This window comes from Dunckerocampus dactyliophorus, chromosome 17 (assembly GCF_027744805.1).
Source record: "Dunckerocampus dactyliophorus isolate RoL2022-P2 chromosome 17, RoL_Ddac_1.1, whole genome shotgun sequence".
NCBI classification, from domain to species: Eukaryota; Metazoa; Chordata; class Actinopteri; order Syngnathiformes; family Syngnathidae; genus Dunckerocampus; species Dunckerocampus dactyliophorus.
Window position 1 is genome coordinate 15,602,046 of NC_072835.1, and position 20,105 is coordinate 15,622,150.

Below are 20,105 nucleotides of genomic sequence, written 5' to 3' on the forward strand. Positions count from 1 at the left end.
TGTGGCATTACCTCAAAAAGACGCTTCATGCTGGAAAACTCTCCAATGTGGCTGAATGACAACAATTCTGCAAAGATGAGTGGGGCAAAATTCCTCCACAGCGCTGTAAGAGACTCATTGCAAGTTATCACAAACGCTTGATTGCAGTTGTTGTTGCTAAGGGTGGCCCAACCAGTTATTAGGTTTAGGGGGCCATCACTTTTCACACAGGACCTTGTAGCTTTGGATCTTTTTTCTCCCTTAATAATAAAAAGTTTCATTTAAAAACTGCATTTTGTGTTCAGTTGTGTTGTCGTTGACTCATTTACTCTAAATTTGTTTGATGATCTGAAACATTTAAGTGTGACAAACATGCATGCACGTGTGTGTGTGTGATATATGTGTATGTATATATATATATATATATATGTATATATATATATGTATATGTGTGTGTGCGCGCGCGTGTGTGTGTACAGGCTGCCAATGTACAGGTCAGAGGTCAGACAGTGTGGTGACAGGCTGATTATTTTGTAAGTACATATTTTGACAAGACACATTTCAGCCCTCCCCAACACAAATAAATATGACCCGAGAAAAATAAGTATGCGCTTCAATCCCAACCCATCATCCGTTGTGCGGTGTGCTGCCATTCTATAGAAGACTGCGGTGTGCAGTCGGTGGGTCTTACGCGAGCACTCGGACACCTTGCGCTCCACCTCTTCCTATTGCTTCTTTTGTTCAGGTGATGGTAGGGAGAAAAGTGGGGCTTTCCTATTTTCCAATTTCTACCTGCCAACGTTGAATGGTGACCGGTCAAAGAGTGTCGTGGGTGGAAAGGTGTGTGTTTGTGTGTGTCACGCAGGGCTACCGCAGAGCCTAATTGGCTACGGAAATGCATGTGGCGACTACAAAAAAAAAAAAGAAGAAGGTGTTTGAGAAGTTGTTTGTCACAAGCAGAGACAAAATGACAACAGATTGCACACGTGATCGACAGATGTTGTGCATCCTGTGGAGCGGGTGCGCTGCCATTTTGTACACAGAAAAATGTTTTTTTTCCCCTTTTGCGCACATGAATGTGAATGGTTTCTGGGGATCTATCATTCCAAGTCAACCGGAGGAAAACACTTCCACTTGCAGACACTCAAAGCGCTCATGTAAAATAACTGCAAATTACATAAAAGCCCTCCATCCTGAAAGGAAGGCTTATGAATAGAAGAAACATTTAAATATCATGACTGATTTCAGGCTAAGAGCAAACAGAGACGTGAGGGGAGTGAAAAGGAAGTTTAAAAAACGTCTCCAGATGAATGTGAAAGCATAATTTCCTACCTCGGGACTTCATGCCGATGAAACGGTTCTCAACGATGTCGATGCGTCCCACTCCGTGCTTTCCTCTATGACAGTCAGTCCGTTTTGACATTACATTCATTTTGCATTATATTTATTTGGCATAAACATCTACTGTAGGTCTATGGGGGCTTAGACAACTTTTACAAATTTAAACTGAAGCATTTTCAAGCTGTGGCAATGTCATCTAAAATGTACATTTAATTCATCACACTAAAACACATCATTTAGAAATGAATACAAAGATATATAAAATAATTTGTGTGCAAGCAAACTAATCAAATATTTGTTGCAAATAGATAATACACTGTAATTTCAAGCACATTATATAACTAATTCACAAACATGTCAAGTAAAAGTAGGCAAACACTCTATTACAGTAAAGCAAAAAAAGAAAAAGGCTTACCCGATCTCATTTAGCAACAAAAATATATCCAAAGGATTGTCCTTGGATATTCCTTGCGTCACACTGTTCACCTTCACCGGGAGTCCTACAGCAAATCAAATAAACATTTTTACTGTGACAGTAATATTACCATAACCTTCATCTACGTATTACCTTCACATAGAGAGTGTTTAGCGTATAAAATGTGAATTATTTTACTAATAATATTTACTATTTTCCACATAATTATAGTTTAATGCAAGAAATACGATTTGGACTAAAGTGGTTAAGGGCAACATGCATTAATTAAAGACCTGCAAGTAGCATGCGTTCTTATATACTCAATCCGACGTACATCACTCTTCAATCTATTCTACTGTAATTTAAAAAAACAATGCTTGCTTACTTCTAAATAAACAGTAAAATATGTTCAATCAAAAATATGGTTGATTCAGTTTTTTAGGTCTGATGTTATATACTGTATCAATACTGAGAAGAGCTAGTAAACCACAATTAAGTCATTTTTTTGTATGTTTATGTTAAATAACCCCCCCCCCCCCAAAGAATCTTGTCAGTGAAAGAATCTTTTTTTTTAATTCCTGGATCCAGACGGGGATCCGGATCGTCAAAATTTAATCAGTTCTTTCAGACAATTCCTGAAAATTTCATCCAAATCCATTTAGAACTTTAAGTTATTTTGAACACAGACAAATAGACAAACACCTGCAAAAACCAAACCTCAGCACTGCGCTTGCGTTTTGTGCTGTCCTTGGCGGAGGTAGTAAACACACTTTAAGTTTAAATTATTAAATAATCAATTTTATATATTTTTATTTCTTTCGGCATTTTTGCTGTATGGTGATGCATTAAAAATAAAAATAAAACAATTCCACTGACAAGTATTCATTAACAGTCACATTGAAATCAATAATGGTCAACTCAAAGTGAAAGGCATCACAAAAGGAGGCGAAAAGAATGGCTAATAAATTCAAAGGCTCAACGCATGTGAAAACTGTGAAATTGCAGGGCGGCCTTAACCTAATTCAATTAAACACACAGCTTTGTTACCCGCGCTCTCTTTAGTGCTAACCGTTTTTTTTTGTATGTCTGTGGAGGAGACCACACTACTCACAGTCTTCCTATATCATCATCATCTTCATCTGAAACATGCAAATATGCAAATGGGGGGGAGCCAGTCAGGAGACACCCACATTCACTTTGCACACTTTCATTTAAACCAAGTGTGCATCCATCACTGTCATCAACCTGCTTAATCGTGCTCTTTAATGAGCAACGTGGGCCAAAGGTGGAGGGGAGGAAACAAATGGAGCTAAGGGTGAAAGGGAGCGTTTTCCGCAGATTTTGGGAAGAGAGCATAAATATGCCTGCTGTCCAGGGTTTTAAATAAAAGTGACACGTGAAGGACTTGACAAATTTTCTTGGACAAGGGCTTTGTGGACATGCCATTCTCATATCGCGGGAATCTCGCCGCTCCCATGGAAGAAAATCCAAAGCGCATTCGAGAGCGTTGTGCGGATGGTGTATTATGGAAGCCGCGCCTCTCTCGGATAGCTAATAATTAGATTAAAAGTTCAAATAAATTAAAAGTGGCTGAACGTGGGCGTGAAGAGGTTTGGCCGCTCTCTTTTTCTCACTCTCTCCATCATTCGGGGCTCACACATCATTCACCGGGGGCTCTTTTTCTCGTCGAGGGCCTTTTCTTCAGTTTTTTCGCCGCCTAACAGTGCAGACAATGGGAGCGCAGACACAGTTGTAGGAAAAATTACTGCTTTACATTTTTCCTCTGTCTCTCTTTCCTCTCCATTTCTTTGGGATGAAAGGAGGGAGGGATAATTTTCTATTCTCCCCCCCCCCAAAAAAAATAAAAGCATAGGGGAATAGAAAAAAGGTTCCTGTTGTTAAAATATTCTTTTTTAATCAGTGAGAAAATTTGGTGAGAAAAAGCAGGGATGAAAAGGTGGGAGGGGGGAATGAAGTGAAAACATTCTTGTGCTGATCTTGTGCTCAGAGGGAGGACCAGGCTCGGGGCCTTTGTGTGGACAACTAAAACAGCTTTTGTCACAGGGTCGCTCAATAAAAGGCAAAGAGAATATGTGTGAAAACGGTGCACACAGGGCCGAGGAGCCCCGAAAAAACCAGGCAAGCAGAGCTTTTTACTACCAAGCGGAGCTCATCTCCGGCCACACTGATTTATGGTGAATTTATGGTGCCTAATTGCCATTTTATGCTGCGTTCACACTTGTCATGTTTGGTTCGGTTACAACCAGCTCTGGTGTGTTTGCCCTGCTAGTACGGTTCTTTGGCCAAGTGTTCAAACCCTAGTATGCACCCTAGTATGCACTGAACAACGTGGCTGACACTGCCTGAGAGTTAGGTTTCTTGAACGTGAACTCTGGTGCAGTTTGGTTCACTTGAGCAGTGTAGATGCGAAGACAGGGACTAGTGTTAAAGTGTAAGAGAAAATGCGACGGAAGTGCTTGTTGTCTCTTCGCTCTGCTCTCTCCCTCGTTGTGTGTGACAACAGCAATCTTTAAAAGTATATTTTAGAAGCTTTTGTGAAATCTAAAGATGATAAATACAGTTGTCCCTTGCGGCTCAAACATGGCACCCTCCCTCTATTGCGATTTTTCAAAAATGTATCGCTGTTTCCTGCTTGAATACTGACTAATATTGGGGGGAAAAAATGCATATTTAAGCAAACTGTACTTATTCTTGGCCTAAATTAAGCATTCCAAGCATAAAATGGCTAAATGAACTAACTAAATGAACCAAAATACAAACAAGGCCAAAGAAACATTGGCCACTAGGTGTCAGTAATTGTTCGCTGAGACAAGCACCACCAGGCATTTACTGGACGTTTAAATGATCTCACAACATGTACTACAATAATAATAATAATAATAATAATAATAATAATAATAACAATAATAATAATAACAACAATACTAACAACACGGGCTAAAACTCAACTCTGAACCTCTGACGTCACTTCCTGCCCTCTACACATTTTCTCACCCACCACTAAGGTCCCCTAGGGAACACATGTACTGTGACACACACCAGCAATATGAGGATAAAGCCATTTAAAGCCGCCATTACAATACATCGATGAGACAGTAGCCACCGCAGGAAGTACGATATCCAGTAAAAAAATCACCTGATAACATGTGAGTCTGTTATCTTATTTATGTCCAATATGTCATATTGGGTAATACAAATGTAAAGGTGACTATAAGGGTGTTATTTCATGTCTAGATGTCTCTAATAATGTTAAAAACCACATTTAGAAGATCGTAAACAGTTTTTCTATGCCATAACTACGAAAATATTCCATTCGTTAATATTGTATCCTACTTAGCAGAAATATACAAATAATCTAAATATTCCACTCAGCAGACAGCATTTTGATACAGTCTGTCACGCACCCTGTCCAATCAATTTGTTACTTGATGCATACATGTCCTTTACTGTGCAGCCTTTGATCCGATGACAATATGCCAGTGTGAACTTGAACCGCACCAAGTATGTTTTTGGCCCGGAACAAAAACGGAACCCAAGTCAGTTTTTAGTAATTTTCTGAGCACCTTCTCTTGACCGGCTTTCTGTGAGGCCCGTGTGATAAGGAGCTCTAGTGTCCCTGGGCCCCTTGATGTCCCTGCTCTTCAGCCCCCACTAGGGGATGAAGGAACATCTGTGCTATTTGCCCCAGGCTGGGATGTTCCTCGCCATTTTCTCTTTGCACAAACATGTGACACTTACCACTATTCAGGCTGCATTATCTAATGATGAGTCTCTCTGTGGGACCCCTCAGGGTGCCCGTGTATTAATGCGACTTCCGGCTTGTGCCTGTGCCCCGGAGCCAAAACATGACAGGTTCAGAGTAAGTAATGTTGAGGATATTAAGTCTGGGTGGTCAGTGGTGATAAAGTGGAGAAGTTAGGGGTGTGTGTTTGGTGGTGGTGGTGGTGGGGGGGGGGGGGGGGGGTGACAGCGGCCAATGCTAAGTAGCAAGAGTGTCTAACAGGGTGCACGATACTAATCATTTTCAATAGTCACTTACAAACTAATGGCGTGGCTCCATTGAGTGTTTAAAAGCCACAATCCACTGAGATCCAATACAAGAGCTGCATCCATTTGCAGCCCGCAGCACATTGCAGAAATATAATTTAACAACTAAACAACAACAACAAAAAAAAACAGCAAAAATGAAAACATTAGCAGTAAATTTACAAGAATAAAGTCAAAAAATATTAAAGAGCAAAAATTTGTAAAATTATTATTTTAGTACCATAAAGAATAAATATTTTTAAAAGACATTTTTTAAAGCATTTTTTCATAACATTATGAAAAACAAACAAAACAATGACAAAAGTTTACATTTTTGGGAAATTAGGTTGTTTCTTGTCATAATTATGACAGGAAAATAAAAACAAAACAAAAACAAACAAAATTGAAATCGTTGGAAAATAATTATGAAAAAAAGCAGAATTAAAAACAGCTGCAATTTTACAAGAATAAAGTAAAACTATTACGAGAAAAAAGTTGTATGCTAAAGAGAAAAAGTCACAATTTTATGAGACTAAATTCATAATATGAGAAAAAAAATAATGTAATTGTAGTAGCAGAGAGTTGAAATGTTAAAGTATAAATAAATGTATATATTTTTTTAAGTAACAATTTTGGAAAGCAAGGTTGGGGAGAAAGTTACAATATTATGGGAATAAAGTCATAATATTCCCAGAGAAAATTTACAAATTTCCATTATTTGAGAGGAAAGTTGAAATATTTGGAAAATTGAAATATATACACAACTCCTTCGCAAATCTGCATGTGTTGCTTTCCAAAATATCAAAGTGGCCCTTGCATCCTTTCATTTTTCACTATGTGGCCCTTGCTGGGAAAAGTTTGGACACCCCCGGTGTAAGCTAAACTCAACTCCTGAGGCGCTGCTCCCAAGTTTTTGACAGAATGGGTCAAAACATGCACCCCTACTTTAGTGCCTGAGTCAGTTTTTTTTTTTGACAAATTAACCACATGGTGGCGCTGTTATTAAACACCATAAATGGGATTGACTTTAAATTTCTCGCACACATCGATGTGCTCTCCAAAACACCCACTTTTGCTGAAACACCATGGAATTTGCTTTAGGGGACTGGCAAGCACGTCTATAAAATATGAGCAAGATTGGTTCAAAACATGGCTGCCAAGTGAAACATCTTCGCAACAAAAGACAAGCAAGTCAGAGGCTTTCTTCCTGTCGCTCACACACTGCCTTGACAATGTCAATGACATTAAATCTGTGAGAAGAATTTCCTTAAAGTTCATCAAAAGTGAAAAAAGAGATGCTATTTTGGCTTGTACTGAGATACAATTACGTAGTAACTCTGACAGTGACAAACAAAATTGAGCATTTTCAATTGGTAAGGCTGTTTTTTGGGTGGATATTAGACTACACAAGTAGTTATAATGCTGTGGCTTCTATAAGAGAACATTAACCAAATGGTCACGATGCATCTCATAGCACACAAACCGTTCTTAAACTCCAGTTCTAGTACATCAGGGGTGGAGGGAGAATCTTCCGGGTTTTTGGTCATGAGATAGATGTCGGCTGGAGCGTGGTTCTGGAAAACAACAACAACAACAACAACAACAACAACAACAAAAAAGTCACTCATTCCCTCTGTTTTGTGGGACCTCATGACAGAAAATGTGTGACATCATTTGACAGGCAGCAGGCAGAAGAAAAGAGAGGATGAGGCGTGAATTAGTTGAGTGGAGCAAGGACACGCACACAAAAAAAATCAATGTTTCATTTTTTTTTCCACTTCTGCAGACGTGAAGGGAGCAAACAGAGAGAAAGAAAAAGGGAGTCATTTCTGCAATAACAATGAAAAGTTGACAATAGGACCTATGTGAGTAATTGAGTGGAAAGTATGAAGAAAATTTTAAGAACAGAGACACACCTCCTGAACATCTCTTAATTCATCAATCAAGTTCAAGTTCACTTCTTCGCTTTGCATGAATTTTATTTATTTGTCTTAGCAAGACTCAGCAATTTGGGTGAAGTTCTTATTTTATTTCCCAGCGCACAAAGCAAGGGGGTCGAAAGCGAATAAGTGAGTTTGGTGTGGAAGAACTACAGTACACCAAAAAAACCTTTTGGGATGAACCAGAACAGAGACGCCAATTAGCAACCTTTGCGCTCACAAATATACTTCTGAACGAATGCACAGAAATCCCACACACAGACTCTAAAATCTCTATTTTTCCGAGTAAGATTTTGGAGAGTGGTGATTTAAATTATAGTTGTGTTTGTCCGCATCTGTTTTGTCTCTTGACGTTTGTCTCCACTGTCAATTTTCAGGCTTTTACTTTCAAAATACACACCTAAAATGCGCTAACTGGCTGACAGATATTTGTTTGTCCTAGTTGTCGAAGTCTCACTTACGTGGTGGTCTGACATGTGTGCCAGCCATGCGTCCCTTCCGCCAGCAATTACACAGCGGCAGGATGAGGCCAATGCCACTGCTGTCCCACCCCCCCCCCACCGGAGCTGTGGAAAATTGCAGGGGTGCTATGCAAAATAGAGTGCATTTAAATGAATAGCTTTACCAGACAAGGAATCGTACAATAACTAATCGGCGTCATGCGCTCGTTGCCCGTCAGTGAGGTGAAAATGAGCAAATGCGCAAAATGTCTTTACATTTCTTTTAACTAAACACCAAAATTGTCCACGTCCTTCTCTTTCTGCATCAGTGCCCTGAAAGATGCCAAATGAGAGTGAACAGGAGAGGGGTGAAGGGCTAACATAAAAAGCACTTTGATGGACTGCATTTTAAATACTGGAGAGTAGTAAAAGGGGAAAGAATAGCACGTATGTTTTACCCTGAAGAGATCCAAAAAGGGCATTTTGTGCCATTCAGTTTTTCATTTAAGACCTTTTGGCTATGTTGTAATGAATACAAGTACAACAAAAAGTTGACTGGAAGATATTTTTACAGTCGTTTTAAGGTCAAATTTCATTTTAAGGCTCTTAAGGGTTAAGCTTGATTTGTGGGGGTGCACAAACTACACTATGTGGAAAAAAGCAACAAAAACAACATCTGAAATATTAAAATTCATGCACACTACAAAACTTATGGGTCGCTGGATAGAAAAAGAAAAAAGTGAGGGAATGGGTTTGAAGATCAATGCATTTCAAATGAAACCCCCTGCAGGTGGACCTGTCCCAAAGTCATGGCCCAAAGAGAGAAGGGAGTGTGTGTGTGGGGGGGGAGGAAAGGTAGAGATAGAGAAGGTGGGAGTGGGGGGCAGCGGGTATTGGTGGCAAATGGTGCGTGAAGCACACCATCATGTAGCACAGAGCAACTCCTTTGGCAGTCTTTGCCTCGGCCATATTGTTGTGCTAAACGTGGCCCATGGAGCCTGACGCATGAACTTAAAGCAAGTAAATTTCTATCTTTCCACATATTACTTGCCTCATTGGTTTTCAATCGAAGCCAACAGGGCCTAAAGAGGCAGAGGTGGCAGGGAGGGAAGGGAAGGGAAGGGAAGGGGAGAGGGGACCACGGTGAAAAAACATCCTTGGTGCAATGGGTCGGAAATGACGCTTAAATCACCGTGTTTCAAGTCTCGCTTTAAAATGCAAACATGGCAAACTGGCACAAAAAAAATATCACCACAAGGTGCTGGAGAGATGTTTCCTTTCAGCCTAAAGTACTTGGCTTGGGTATCAAAGGGTGGTATGTTCAATAAACACCAGCGACCAATGTCTGGAAGTTTGCTTTTGTGGGACAAAAAGTTTGGATACCCCTGGTTTAGGTGGACTTGTCCAGAATATCAGTTTAGCCATGAAATTCAATCGCGCAATCATTATATTATAATTAGCAACAAAACTCTTTTGTTTACTAACAACCTTTGGGAAGAAAAGCTCTTAAGTGCTTGTGTTGATTGTTTGAAACTAAACATTTGAGTCTACAGTGATGCTCGCTCTGCATTGGTCCGTCGTGGTGAAGAGGCCCGCAAGGCTGGTCGAGCTAAATTCCTACGCTCAACTATGGTCATGAGCTTTGGGTAGTGACCGAAAGAACAAAGTCGCGGATACAAGCAACCAAAATAAGTTTCCTCGAGAAGTTTCCTCGATAGGATGGCTAGGATGGCTAGCCGCTGAGAGGAGCCAGATGAGGTGCCTCAGGTATCTGGTCAGGATGGCTCCAGGACGCCTCCCTGGAGAGGTGTTCAGGGCATGTCCAACCAGCAAGAGATTTCAAGGAAGATCCAGGATACGGAGAGACTACAGTATGTCTCTCAACTGGGCTAGGATCAGCTTGGGGTCCCCCAGAAGATGTTGGATGAAGTAGCCGGGGAGAGGAAAGTCTGGGTTTAGGTTGTTTCCCCCGTGACCCAACCCTGGATAAGCAGAAGAATATGGATAGATAGACAGATGGCTATCCGAGCCTTTATGTTGTTGTTTTTTTTATGGCTTGCTTTCCCTGGTCCAAAACTGTTCACAGATTTGTAAATTTGGTCCGTTATCCCCCTAGTTTGATTTATTTTCTTTTCGGAGTAAAAAGTCCATCCATCCATCTATTTTCTATGCCGCTTATCCTCATTAGGGTCACGGGGGTATGCTGGAGCCTATCCCAACTGACTTCAGGCGAGAGGCGGGGTACACCTTGGACTGGTTGCCAGCCAATCGCAGAGTAAAAAGTCCAAATATGTCAAAATAAAACACGTTCTTTTATTGGTTTGTGAGATATAAACAGGAAGAAGGATGACTAGTGACAGTGCTAAAAAAAAAAAAAAACAACAGAAAAAAACAACAATATGCCAGTTAGGCTCAAACCTGATTGTTTTTTGAGATTGGATCATTTTCTTAAACAATCAAACCGCACTGATTTAGTTTAGGACCATGTTAACCAGTGAGATTACTGTGCATGTGGGAAAATGAAGTAGATTCGGATTAAAACAGACTACAAGGGCGCTCAGTCAATCAGGCAATTGCCTTTGAGATTGCTGTTTAAATAGACACAGCTAAGTATTACAAGTCATACAGCGCACACCTAAAGCAAGCAAGCGCACGGGCCAAGCGTTGACCTCTTTGCTTCAAAGCACACATTCACGTGCAAACTTACACCTACAAACCCCGCTTCCTTCGCCTACAGGCGGCACTTCTTTCTCTCCATTTATCTTTTAGGCTAGCCCACAAAACGACTTTCCACTTCCTCAGCGTTACGCTTCCTTTAGTTGCGGCGAGCAGTGGTCCATCCACTTCCCCATCACAAAGAACAAAGCATGTCACTGATAGAGGCTATAATTAAGAGTGAGCTGATGTTTTAATGACTCGGGACGAGTGTCAGGCTGCCTGAGGGTGGTCCGCCCGACTGCTCAAGTGTGGAAATGCAGCCAGGACAAGAAGAGAGGATGACATAATTTAAGTGAAGCCATCTCTATAGGCTTTATGGAAACTATTGAAAACAATATGTGGGTAGTTGGAATATCTCCGGGCCTAAGTCTTCACACAGCTACGAAATGGGGAAAGGGGTCATAAAGGTCACAGGGCAATTGTGCTACATGCTCCCATGTTATCAGGAAGGATTCTGTGTTTTCAAATCGCAGAGTAACCTGAACTCTGCTCGCTCTTATCTATAGGAGAACATATGAGCGACCATTTGGACATTTCCTCATCTGGCTGTGGCGGGCAGCGGGAAGTGTGTGTGTGTGTGTGTGTGTGTGTGTGTGTGTGTGTGGGGGGGGGGGGGGGGGGGGGGGGGTTATTGTGCCACAGGTGAGTGGAGGAAGGTGGTGCCTTTAGGGCTGTAACTTTAGGAGACAGGCAGATACGTGGAACAAGATGACCCCTTTCAGATGACCTTTCTGGGTCAATCAGGCCTGTGCAACTTTTAAATCTGTGCTTTTTTAATTTAAACCTCAATTATAGTACTTGAATGAGACCAATAAATAGGATTCAAATGTTTCTGTGTTGAATTGGCTCATAATCTGCTTTTATTATAGTATATACAGTATTCTCAAGGGACAATACTACAGAAATTAATCTTGGATCAACTTTAGTAGTCCGTGTATAGCAGTATATATTTACTATCAACACGCAGCCAGTACTGTGGAAATAGCTGGCAACACAAGTCAGGAGCAGGGTAATATTGTGTGGCATGGTGGAGGTAGCGTTGTGGTCTGGGGCTGCAAGAGTGCTGCTGGCACTGGGGAGCTGTTGGTCATTGTGGATAAACATGAATTCCAACATGTACTGTGACATTCTGAAACAGAGCAAGACACCCTCCCTTGGTAAACTGGGCCACATCGCAGTGTTACCACATGATAAGGAGCCCAAACACATCTCCAAGATGACACGTGCCTTTCTGAGGAAGCTGAAGGTGAAGGTAACCCAATGACCACCTGTGGAGCATCCTCAAGTGGAAGGTGGCGGAGCGCGTGGTATGATGGTAACATCCACCAGCTCTACCCGTGATGTCAACATGGAGGTTTAACGGTTGAGAATTCCAGTAAGAACTGTGGCAAATTCCATGCTGAAGAAGATTAAGAGCAGTACTACATAATAGTGTTTACGCTAAATATTGACACCATTCCTCTGCTTATTCAGCCCAGGTCACGGGCACAGCAGCAGGGGAGCCCAGACTTCCCAGACACACACAAATGGCTGTGAGATGCTGTAAAGCTGTATACCAGGGGTCACCAACGTGGTGCCCGCGGGCACCAGGTAGCCCCCCACAACCACATGAGGTGCCCGCAAGCCTGCTTTTCATTCAGGTTTTCAGTTCATTATGAAAGAACAGTAGAAAGAAATGCATTTTGAAATACAAAATGTGAGTTGTGGACACCAGCATTTTGTTCATGTTCTGGTAAAACAAGCATATTCGCTTTGTTTGGGTTTAAAATAAGCTCTGAAAATAAATGTTAGAAAAATGAGTAGCTCTTGGCCATTTTCATTTTGTAAAAGTAGCTCTCACAAGGAAAAACGTTGGTGACCCCTGCTGTATACTGACAACAACGGTAAGTTATATCGCAAGTTCCTTTCTAGAGTATTGTCCTTCGGGAAGATATAATGAAATGGCTACTGAAATGTGAAGGTTGTACTAACTTTTGTGAGATACCGAATGTTTGTACTTGGCAATGTGAGGTCAGATAAAAATGCTGTTGAGTAAACTCAACTAATTGTGCAAACCAAGTGTGAACACAGTCGATAAATGCCCAGGGTAATGCATTCAAATCCTTTTACAAATTTGGACCCGCTTGCCATAAATATTTCATTGTATTCAATGCCATTAATTGACAGCACATAAATGGCCCAACACAAACCCCCTTGAATGGAAATTACTTGTACAATACGGTCGTCATATATTGCTATGCTATTGAGCTCCTTCGTCTCACTCTTTTCAAAACATTTCTCAGCAGTCCGAGTGCTCGGGAGTGCAGTGGATGGGGTGGGAAAGGGATGATATGGGTGAGAGATAGAGGTCTGAGTTACAGTGCATCGCCACTCCAGCAGTGCTGTACCCTTCGCCGATCTGTGACACCCCGTCCACTACGGGGGGAGGGGACTCATCTGTCTGGGCGCGCCGTCTTTGTACTTTACTGTTACTGGTGACATTTTGGTGTCACGGTGAAATGGCTCCCCTCCCACGTCGCAGCCCGCGGCAGCGCAAACACCAGCGGAACAATGAGGGTCCCGAGGAGTTTGGAGGCTGGAACTCAGGAGGCCCCAGCTGGGCGCAATGCCCTAACCCTTCCAACCCCCCGCCTCCTCCTCCTCCGGCTCCCATGAAATCGGGAATTAGTCGAAGCGTTGCTGACGACAAGTCAGTGTCTGTGTGTCCCTGGCTCTTCCCAGGGCCCGGCGAGGACCCCGGGTGAGGAGAGACACACATATACAGATGTACCCGCCGTGAGATGGGAGCTTTGTGGGTCACCGAGGGCAACCTGTATGTACTGCTTTGACCTCTGACCCCTGGCAAAAATCACACTCACCAGTTGTTTGTCTGTGGTGGCACTTGTGTGGGTGGGAATATGCCGAGTTCCTGTTACTGTCACACCAAGCAAATTCTATCGTGCAAAAGCAATGTGTTTTAATATGGGACGATTTTAGCATCAGATTGACCTAACTGGGATAAATTCACTTTATACTAGCATTCATTCTTTAGAAATCTGCAGATGTTTATGCCAGATCAGCTAAAACTACACCACTTCAATTTACAAATTACATTTTGTAAATGGTAAAGTAGAAGGCAACAACTTGTTGTTTTATACACGCACTCATTTTGACCTTTTTTAAGATATTTTTGTGTATGAAAGCAATGTGTCCTTACTTTGGGATTCTCCAGGATGCCAGATTCATAACTGTTGAGAAAAACAACTACACTTAATTCAGAGACTCAAGTTGTATGGGATATATACAAGCCACATCAGTGTCACATCAGCTCACCTTATATGCATAAGGTTGGCATCCATGCTCCAGGGCGCCCGAGGAGTGACAGGCACGGGGATGCCATGTTTCTGCAGAGTTTGACAGAGAATGCTGGGGTTATGTCTCAAGGTTAACGATAAGCCAAAGCTGTTGATCCAGAAAGGTTGAAATTCAGGGAAACAAGATAACTAGACTCTAGTTGAGGATGCGCTGTGCAAATGGTACCAATTCTTTCTAGAATTAGATATATATATATATAATTCTAGACTGAAAAAGAGAAGAACAAACTAGAAATGCAACATTTATCAAGGTACCGTTGCTCACACGAGGCAGCAGAGTGGTTAATAAAGCGCCGTGAGCGCCCTCTATCGGACAAAATATTGAACGGCAATCTCATGCGCATGGCATGAATAGCACTCCATCCGTCTAGCTACCTGTGCGTATTCCATCAGGTCTGTCCTCCCCCGGAAGCGTTTGTAGAACTCCGGGATCCTCCAGGGTGCAATAATCTGAATGGCACACAACAAGTAGTTCAGTGTGGGGCTGTTTGGGGCCTCTATCCTGCAGACGTCACATGAACTCACCTTAATCTCAGGGTAGAGCGCATAGAATGCCAGCTCAAAACGTATCTGGTCATTTCCCTGTTATAAAAATACGGAATAATAGTGAGTGAACGTTACTGTCAACTCGTGAGATTGGCCTGTGTTCATATATTGATTGAAAGGACATACTAGGGGTGTGACTGACAAGTAAGGCAAATAAAGTTGATGAAATGAGTGTCAATTGTGATGAATTATAGCGGGCAAATGAAGGAAGGGTAGATTTTGGACTAGAGTATTGATTGTTGTAGTTTGTTTCAGCAACTGGTTAATGTTCTGTGACTCCTTTTAGTTACGCAGCAAACCTTACTGAGCCCTAAGGTCTCAGGTGGCACCGAGATAATGTAATAATAACAACAATAATAATAATAATAATAATAATAATAATAATAATAATAATAATTATCAAGGGTCAATTTCTGCTTACTTAAATTTTAGTCTTAAGCTTTTTCCTTCATTGTTTTCCACCCTGCTGTGACTGCCCAGAAGACCTATGGCGCCCTCTAAAGGGAAGTACAGGCCACACAAAAAAATATGTGTTGCTTTAGACCAGGGATGTCCAATGTACGACCCGGGGTCCATTTACAGCATGTAGCTGTTTTTTCATTGGCCGGTGGCACTTTCTAACAAGAAAACTAAAAAAAAAAAACACATCAAAATGGAAAAAGAGCAGTAATTTTACAGAAATAAAGACAAAACATTAAGAGAGTAAAGTCATAATATCAAGGAAAAAAGTCATAATATGAGAAATGCACAAAAGTTGCAAATTTGGAAAATGAAGTTGGAAATTTTTTTTAATATTACCATGACAAAGTCAAAATATTAAGAGAATAAAGTCATAACATTACGAAAAACATGTACAAGAACAAAGTTGAGATATTTGTATCATGTAAGGATAAAAATTTAAAAAACAAATATAATATGCTTTGTCACTGATAAAAAGCTGAGATGCAGGCTGGGTTTTTTTCCAGTATAAAATAAAAATGTAAAAGTGGCCAGCACATCCTTTGAGTTTCCAGATGCGGCCCTTGGTGTAAAAAGTGTGGCACCCTGCTTTTGAGCTATTGATTAATTTATTTATTGTGATTTAGAAACATATTTTCCCCTAAATTTTAGTCTAATTCCACATTGCATTGTGAAACATAAGGCGGGGCTGAATAAAAAAAAAATAAATCCTGAGGCACTTCAATTAACTTAAACATAATAAAACCAATCCAATGTACATCAATTACAAAAAACCCAACCTACAATTTAATGTGTGGCAAAGCAAATAGTCATTACAATTACAGTTGTTACATGTTAACTTTTTCCTTGTAACTTGGAATACAACCTTTTTCTCGTAATTTATAAGCATGAGGGTCTTAGTGTCTGAGATGTAGTCATAATAGTCAAAGCCAAAAAGTCCTAATTTGCACCTCCTGTGTGTCTTTTTCATGAGAATTCATGCAAAATGAAAGGAATTTTTTTTTTTTTTTTAATTGCGTAGGCAAAACAGTAGCAAAGTAGAAACAAACAGCAATGAATACCTCGGCATCTGGATTGCAATCCAATGCAGGCATATGCAACTAGCATACCTTCCCTGTGGCACCATGGGACACATAATGGGCTCCCTCCCGCCGTGCAATCTCAATCTGGCGCCGGGCGATGCAGGGCCGAGCGAGCGCCGTGCCGAGCAAGTATCGGTCCTCGTAGATGGCGTTGGCCTGAACAGCGGGCAAGATGAAGTCTTCCACAAACTCTCTGCGAAGGTCCTCGACAAAAACCTGCATAAGAAAAGCAGCGGGAATGTGATCAAATCTGTGTATGCTTTTAATACTTCTGTTGTGTTTTTTACATCCAGCATACCTTTTTAGCACCGAGGCTTTCTGCCTTTTTTCGAGCCGCTTCAAACTCCTCATCCTGTCCAATATTGGCCTGCACAGACAAATGTACAATTACACAAATGTACAATTGTACAATTACGGTACTGATTGTTGTGGTGGGTCAACATGTCATTTCACTTAACTGTGCTGTAGACCATCCCCGTGTTTCTGCAACCATTTTTATTATCTCAAGGGACAATATATACAAAGTAAACTTGGATATAATAAAGGGTGGTCAGTGTCCAGCTTATATAGCAGTATACAGTGGTGTGAAAAAGCGTTTGCCCCCTCCCTGATTTCTTTTTTTTTCTTTTGTGTACGTATAAGTTTTACACATTTCAGTGCAGCTCATGAAAGATGGGAGCAAAAACAAGTATTGCATTTCTACTGTGTGGTGCACTTACATATAGTAAATGTGTATAAGCTGCTATACAAGATGTACACTGACTTCTCTAAAGTAGATGCAAGATTCCTTTCCATAGTATTGTCCATGTCCATTGAGAATATGTCGTAAAGTGGTTGCTGAAATTTGAGGGGTGTACTCAGTTTTGTGAGCTGCTGTATGGAGAAATGTGCCTGTTGTGCAGATCTGAACTGCTCCCCTCTCCACCTGCAAAATCACGCTAGCCACGCAGTGGCATTATTGTGGAGTTAAGTGCTATTGTAGTGCTGAAATGCAATGCACAAATGAGTCGCACACATGGGCATATTTAGTCATTTGGGGGCCCAAGGCAAACCTAGTCATTGGGGCGCTCTTTTTTTTTTTTTTTTTTTTTTACATTTTTACAAAATGTGAGTATGTAATTTAGGCTACTTTTTTTCCTGCTTTTGACATCTGTTACAGTTATCTGTCAACTTAAGTTGATAGTTACATTGTCATGTTTATACACCCCCCCTTTGAAATATTCATGTTTATCATCTTCTAACAAGTGTGAATATGGTAAAATTCTCATATTTCCTGAACTGGATAAAGTCCTTAAAATCCTCCTGGTAGATTATTATTACCTAACAAGTAAATCATTGCAACGCCTCTACTGTAATTCATAAGAACATTAAGCAACATTTAACAGTTTATCGCTTTAATACTCACATCTCTGTGATCAAAAGCGTTACTCTCAGCTTCATCTACTGCATTCTCCTCTGCTGACACTTCTGACACATCGTATCTACGCTTATAACTGTGAAACACCTTTGGTAGTTTTGATAAAAACTGTTTGTTTTCTACTCTCCTTCTCCTTTTCTCCACTCCAACAAATTAGTTTCGCTCCCGTCTTCCGGAATCAATCTGCACATGCGTAGTAGGATGGAATAGTCCTTGCATGAGAAGGGACGGGCAGTGGTCGATTTTGATGTAGTTTTAAGCCCATGAATTAAAACTAAAAGAGTAGTAGGTGCTTTAAATTGAAGAAAAAAAATCTATAAATCAGTTTAAATCAGTTGGGGGCTGCTGGAAACCTTGGGGCCCCAGGCAATTGCCTCTCTTTGTCTAAAGTCCGCCCCGGTTGCACACAGCATCCGAAATCAGCTGAGTGGCAAGATAAGTAAAGAAAATCCATTTCTTAAATCTCACCATGTAAGCTACGACATCATAGCCCTGCTCCTTGAGCCAAACTAGAATACAGGATGTGTCCAGTCCACCGCTGTAGGCCAGGACCACTGTACCTTTAGACATGATGATATCTTGTTTCTAACAACACAGAGAAAAGACATTAGTTAGGCAGTCAATATATAACTTACATGTACCAGGGGTTTCTCTGATATTCAAGGGCAATGTCCAAGCTTTTCCAGCACCAAAAAGCAATGCATACACGAATGTATGCATAAAACCGCAAACATGTGGTAGTAAACTGTAGGCAAACAATATCCTGTTTTCTTATATCAAATAGTTGGTAAATTAAAGAAAAACGCTACTGTCAACAGGTTATATTTTTACGCTATTTGTTGTGAAAGATGAGTTGGAATTTCAAGCAATTGCTAGAAATTCCCACACTTTTGGAACGTTTGAAATGCACCATAAAAATTGTAGCATGTTTAAGCCTTTAGTGTGAACTAACAATGCCAAGTTTTAAAGTTATGCTGCTCTTACAAGTGTCCGAGTGGGATGTAAAAGGAGCCAAATAAACAGTTGTCGGTTTGGCAGCAATACACGCACGGAACAAGAATTGGTTAACAGCCAGTTACTGTATATGCGTTTAATGCCCAATAATGTATAGTGACGTCGCCGCGAAATGCATCATGGTCCATGGTCCAATAATTGATAGAACTGATAGCTGGTCATCCCGCTCCTGTAAACTTATATTTAAATCCAACAACTGTAAAATATACTTACGAATCTTTCCAAAATGGCTGCTGCTGTTGGGAGAATGACTATTGAAATGTCAGCTCGACGCTCAGGAAAAAAGTGATACTGCAACTACAGTGCGCCCTCGAATCACTGCAATCTTATTGGTGCGTTGCAGGTGACGTCAATTCTTGTATTCCTCATCTACATCCGGGGTCTGCAGTCAGCGTTTGTAGGGCTGCATGACGTCGCCTCCACATGCGGCCGACAAATGTGTACTCCTTCATATTACTTACATAAATGGAAGATGGAAGTCATTATTTGTGTTTGTGTACATCACGTACATGTTTTATGGGGGAAATTTTGGGTGTTAACTTTTATGAATGTTTGTACTTGTGTTAATGTGATCTTGTGTTTACATTTCTCTTGCATCTGTCTTTAGAGCAGCCTTGGAAGAAATGCATGGGCTCAGTGTAACGGCCAATGGCAACAAGTGCTACATTTTAGACATGAATGGAAATACAGTGACTATTATTAAACATGTATTTCAAATAAATAACCAAATTTTCCTGTAAGAAATCATGTAAATCCATTTAATCTGTTCCAGAAAAAAATGTTAAAACAAAACATGTTTTTATAGTTTTACAATTATGGGTCGACATGTAAAAAAAACCCAATTGGAAATGCAAAATAAATGAATGAAAGGGATAAATGAACATTTAAGGTTACTTTTACCTTCACTGAAGAAGTGATTCTTGACTGTCCCAAAAGACACCATGTGGCAGCGAGATCAACCACCACCACCTTCCTGTTTTGACATGAGTTTTTTTTTTTCTTGAATTCAATAGTGTTTCTTACTTCAATACTGTAACCCAGGGGTGTCAAACTCGTGCCCTGAAGGGCCGAGACACTGCAGGTTGTGTCTTCAACCAGTTTATCCAGCAGGTGATTGAATTGATGAGCTCCTTCCCTCAAATTTAAGGTGTTGATCATTAAAATCACCTGTTTTAGTGACCGGCTGGAAAGAAAACCTACAGTGTCTCGGCCCTCCATGCCACGAGTTGTCACCCCCGCTGTAACCCAAAACGAAGCAAGTGGCAGCATTTTGATAAAGAAGGTGACAAACACCATTGAATTCAAGGAATAACTCATCACTTTTAAACTTCAGCATGAGGTTACATTTTTGTGG

At 40.9% G+C, this 20,105-nt stretch overlaps 1 protein-coding gene across 3 annotated transcripts in view; it reads right to left on the reverse strand.

The window, feature by feature from the left end:
- The window catches only part of ass1 (argininosuccinate synthase 1), a 40,673-nt gene extending 21,597 nt beyond the window's left edge, over window positions 1-19,076 (reverse strand). For all 3 annotated transcript variants that reach the window (XM_054756816.1, XM_054756817.1, XM_054756815.1), the window contains exons 1-11: window positions 18,965-19,076; window positions 18,206-18,322; window positions 16,619-16,687; window positions 16,348-16,536; window positions 14,759-14,815; window positions 14,609-14,683; window positions 14,193-14,263; window positions 14,077-14,107; window positions 7,266-7,356; window positions 1,736-1,820; window positions 1,312-1,376 (exon numbers count right to left, since the gene is read on the reverse strand). In XM_054756816.1, coding sequence (XP_054612791.1) covers window positions 1,312-1,376; window positions 1,736-1,820; window positions 7,266-7,356; window positions 14,077-14,107; window positions 14,193-14,263; window positions 14,609-14,683; window positions 14,759-14,815; window positions 16,348-16,536; window positions 16,619-16,687; window positions 18,206-18,307 — 835 coding nt within the window. In that variant the 5' untranslated portion in view covers window positions 18,308-18,322; window positions 18,965-19,076. The remainder of the gene's footprint in view (window positions 1-1,311; window positions 1,377-1,735; window positions 1,821-7,265; window positions 7,357-14,076; window positions 14,108-14,192; window positions 14,264-14,608; window positions 14,684-14,758; window positions 14,816-16,347; window positions 16,537-16,618; window positions 16,688-18,205; window positions 18,323-18,964) is intronic.
- Between the last annotated feature and the right edge of the window lie 1,029 nt (window positions 19,077-20,105).